At 39.3% G+C, this 4,557-nt stretch overlaps 1 protein-coding gene across 1 annotated transcript; it reads right to left on the reverse strand.

Annotated features, from left to right (window-relative positions):
- Nucleotides 1–774: 774 nt before the first annotated feature.
- Nucleotides 775–1,834, reverse strand: LOC114279130 (2-hydroxyisoflavanone dehydratase; the record flags this gene model as incomplete). The annotated part of the gene is given in 1 exon segment (XM_082918231.1): nucleotides 775–1,834. A coding segment is annotated over 1 exon segment (876 nt), but the record flags the coding sequence as incomplete, so codon positions are not given.
- Between the last annotated feature and the right edge of the window lie 2,723 nt (nucleotides 1,835–4,557).

Here is a 4,557-nt window from a genome sequence, read left to right on the forward strand (position 1 = left end):
AAAACCTAACAATTGGCATTCCTTTTTTGTTCCTAGCTCCAGAACCTGAAATTCTCTTGTTATAACGGATCAGGTCTTTTACTTAGTTTCTATTGTTAAAGGTTTCTTAATTCCTCATAAAATTAAGTGTCGACTCTTTCGATGTGGGATAAGCGAGTTGACACGATATAGTGTGGAAATGGGCATAAACTACAAAAAGGCATGGTGTCCACACCTATCTATACCCCTCTTGTGGGTACCAATTCAAACCTACGTCGATGATCTAAACCGTCTACTATATAAGTCTCACAATAAAGATCATCTATGTAAACAATTAATTTCATTGATATTTATAAACACATAAAAAAATCACATTTCGTTTTACAAAATAAATAGCAAATGGAGTTGTAAATTTAAACCAGAAAACAAAATATGATTTGTTTTCATGTTCATAGTTGCCTGATAAGTTGACTTTTGTATGAATAACATTTATCGTGAGGCCTATGAAGTACATTATTCAGATCATCGATATAAATCTAAATTGGGAATCACAAGAGAAGTATGAATAGATATAGAAAATGAAATATATACGTGGAAGAACTTATTTTTTCCCCATATTTTGCTTAGCCACATTAAGTATAATTAGAGGCACAACCCACAAATGTGTTACTCTTAACAGTGACTCAGAAATACTATGGATCATGAACAGATATTGCAAAATTTACCTTGAAATAAATTGTATGATTTAAATTTAAAATTATATGAAATCCATCTTGAACAATTATGATGTATAAATTTATTTTTCCAAATACCTTCTTAAATTTATAATATTATTGTACATGACTACACGCATACAGAGGACCACATAAAATAAAAAACAAAACATTATTCCATGGAAGTATATGAAGCCACTCCACCCTCTAGAAAACAAAAACTATCCATTTCACCACAAATAAAGGAAGGGCCACACCTATCATTCCTATTTTTGGTTGATGAAATCAACAATCTTTTTAACCAGAGCCACAGCATTCTCATTGGTAGGGTCCTGCCCGATATTCTCGACAATCTCCACGCTCCCATTCCACCCACTTTTCTTCAGCCTCTCATAGTAGGCCCTACCTGGCTCTCTCATAGGATCATTCCCAGCCACGAACATCAACACCCTCTCACACCCTATCACTGCCAGATCCTCTACGGGCGGCTTCATCCTTGGATCATCAAACCCACTGTTCGTCGGACACATGTACATCCAAATCTTATCATCCTCTTCCACTCCCCCAAAATACGGGTGGGCCATAAACGCCCCGACGAGTTTCACTCCGGGTAGCCCGATTGTTCCGACCCGGTAAGCCAACGTGTGAGCCATGTTCCCTCCCGAGCTACTTCCGCCGACGAATACACGGCTGAAATCGGCGTGATCGTTCAACCAAGGCTCGGCTCCATCTCTGGTACTGTGGGCGGCGACCCACCGGAGCACAGCCCAAGCGTCGTCGTAGCAAGCCGGTATTGGGTGTTCCGGAGCGAGACGGCATTCGACCTAGACGACGATGGAGGTAGATTCGGCGGCGAGGAGGCGGGCGTGGCGGTCGTATTGGGGGGTGAAGGCGGACATCATGGCGAATCCGCCACCGTGCATGTAGAGGACGAGGGGGAACGTGTGGGTCGGGTCGGGTAATTTGGGAAGGAATATTCGGGCTGAGACTTCGGGTTCGTTGGAGATGACGACGTCTTTGGATCGGACGCCGGTGGTGGGGTCGTCGGAGGGAGGGATTTTGACGGGCGGCCAGCTGATTTTCTCAACCCGGCCGTCTTTGAATACTTTGAGGAAGCGAAATTCGTGTAGTATTTCGGAGTTCGGTTAAATCCATTATGATTCTCAAAAAAAAAAAAAAAAAAAACTCTCTCTCTCTCTCATATAATTTTATTACGCATATATACACCTTGAGGTGGTGTTTAGTTTTTATTTTTGGCTAAATAAGCATAAAAGGATAAAAAAAAAAGGATCAAAAAATTACAAAAAGATAAAAAAAAAAAAAATTCATTATTTTAAAGTTAACAAGTCAAAAAAATCAAAAAATTAACCAAAAAAATCATTGCCAAACGAAGGCTTAATTCTGAAAAAGAACTTAAGACTTAAGACTCCCACCATTTTTTATCCCACAATCTATAATTAATTTATGACCTCACATTATATATATATATATATATATGTAGATATTTTTTTTCTCTCCTTTCTCTCCTTCTCCTCTATCACAAATGTGTGGAAGTGCTGGCATGTTGGGGGTCTGGATTATTTCCCTTAATTTAGTTTTTTTTTTTTCTATAGTTATTACTATTTTTTAATTATAATATTATTTTGAGATTTTGATTATAATTTATTTATATTTTTTAGTTATGATTCAAAAAATATAAAATTATGTCATTTTTTTTTTCTACAATTATAAGGTATATGTATAGTCTTTTCGAGGTATATATGTATAAGTGTGTACGATATGTACCTTACAATTTAAAAAATGATATAATTTCATACTTTCTAAGTCATAATTAAAAAAATATCATAGTTAAAAACTTTTGAATTATAACTAAAATAATATCATAATTAAAAAAATTGATCATAATTAAATAAAAATAACATAATTGAAAATATATATGGTATGTCTTTTTCAACTGTGTATATTAGGATTTATGCGGAGATGCATGTAGAGTACAGAATGTGTTTGGTGTTAGTTTCAAATCAAGTTTTCACCCTTATATTTGAATGTTATGTTTGGTTTGAGTTTCACATTATGATTCCAAATCAATTTCAAAACACATTTTGAAAACATGTTTGGTAAACCAGACAATTTTTGAATTTTTTGTCTACTCGGTCGTGTCTTTTAAGAATGGCCTGGAGGATGAAAACACGCTTCGAAAGTCGCTGGCAAAAACTTTATCAAAGAGTATGAAGGAGCTCATGGCACGGATCGAGAAATGTGCCAGAGCGAAAGAGGATACGCTGGGAACGAAGGCACTGAAACAAGAGAAGAGAAACGGCTCGCCAAAGCAAGGTCGAGGTAATACTGGTTTAACAGGTAGAAAACAAGGTTGAGGGCTGTGCAGTCACCACTGTGTTCCAGATCCCAGTTTATAAAGTTCTAGAAAGAATCAAGAACCAGCCATATTATAGAACGCCAGAGAGGGTCCCTAGCGAGTTTATGAAAAAGGAGCCTTAAGAAGCATTGTGCCTACCATAATGAAGATGGGCACTTGACCCAGGGGTGCAGGGCTCTGAAGGTGCACTTGGAGGATCTGATCAGACAAGGTCATCTGCGAGACCTAGTACATGAGACCAAAACAAAGGAAGAACAAGCAAGATTGCCCTAGGCACCGGCAGCTCCACCTCCGCCACCGCCACTGACACCATAATAAACAGATGGACCTCGGGTGATCAATGTTATTCACTCAAAGGTTAATGAGAATAAGATACGTGGGAAGACTCAAAGAGTGAGGCATCTGCAACATATGTATCAGGTCCAACAGAAGAAGCCTAGGACCAATGAGTACCAAGGACCAATGGTCTATTTTACCGAGACAGACCTAAATATGGTGTAGCACCCACACAATGATGCCTTGGTGAAAACGCTGAAGATTGAGGACTGCTAGGTAAGGCGCATACGAGTTGATCAAGGCAGTTTTTATGACATCATGTATGTTAGATGTTACAAAGAGCTTGGCCTTCGCCCAGATGATTTGGAACAATCCAACAGCCCGATGGTTGGATTCAACTGAATGCTGACATGGTCTCTAGGAGCCCCGAATTTGGAAGTGCAGGCAAGCACGAACGAGGTAAACACAGAGGTTACAGTAATTGGCACTTCTTCCCCGTATAATATTATCTTGGAAAGACCGTAGTTACACGCAATGAGGGTTGTTCCCTCAACATTGCACCAGCTGTTGCGGTTTCCAATGGAGCGTAGAATTCAGGAGGTCAGAGGGGATCAGGTCTAGGCAAAAAATTGCTCCATGGCAGCAATGAAATCTAACTACAACGTGCAAGAGGCAGAAACAATAAAAATTGAAAACGAGGACATAGAGGTCCTGGATGACATCGGTAAAGAGTCGGCCAACAAGAGTAAGGGAGCCTTGAAGAAAATTCTGATAAAAGAAGGTGATGTAGAACGCTTCTTCTTTCTCGGCTCAGGCTTAACCAAGGAGGAGGAGAGGGAGTTGGAGGCTTTCTTGCAGGCAAACATAGAAGTGTTTGCCTGGACCCCATACGAGATACCTGGCATTGACCTCAAGGTCACTTGTCATAGGCTCAATGTAGACATGTTGGCTAAACCTGTCATTTAGCAGGCAAGGAGGCCGACGTTGATTCATGTGGAAACAGTAGAGGAGGAAGTGGACAAGCTGTTGGAAGCCAAGGCTATTCAGGAGGTGAACTACCTAACCTGGATGTCCTGTGAAGCCCTGAAAAATGTTTTCTCTTTAAAAACAAAAAAAAAAAGTTTTAATTATTTGCTTAAAGCCCCTCAGTTACTAGACTTATTTCGAATCTTGTTGATTAATATTGTTTTTGTTGTTTTATCAAAACGGGAA

This window comes from Camellia sinensis, chromosome 3 (assembly GCF_055761805.1).
Source record: "Camellia sinensis isolate YWXY chromosome 3, ASM5576180v1, whole genome shotgun sequence".
In the NCBI taxonomy this organism is placed as follows: Eukaryota; Viridiplantae; Streptophyta; class Magnoliopsida; order Ericales; family Theaceae; genus Camellia; species Camellia sinensis.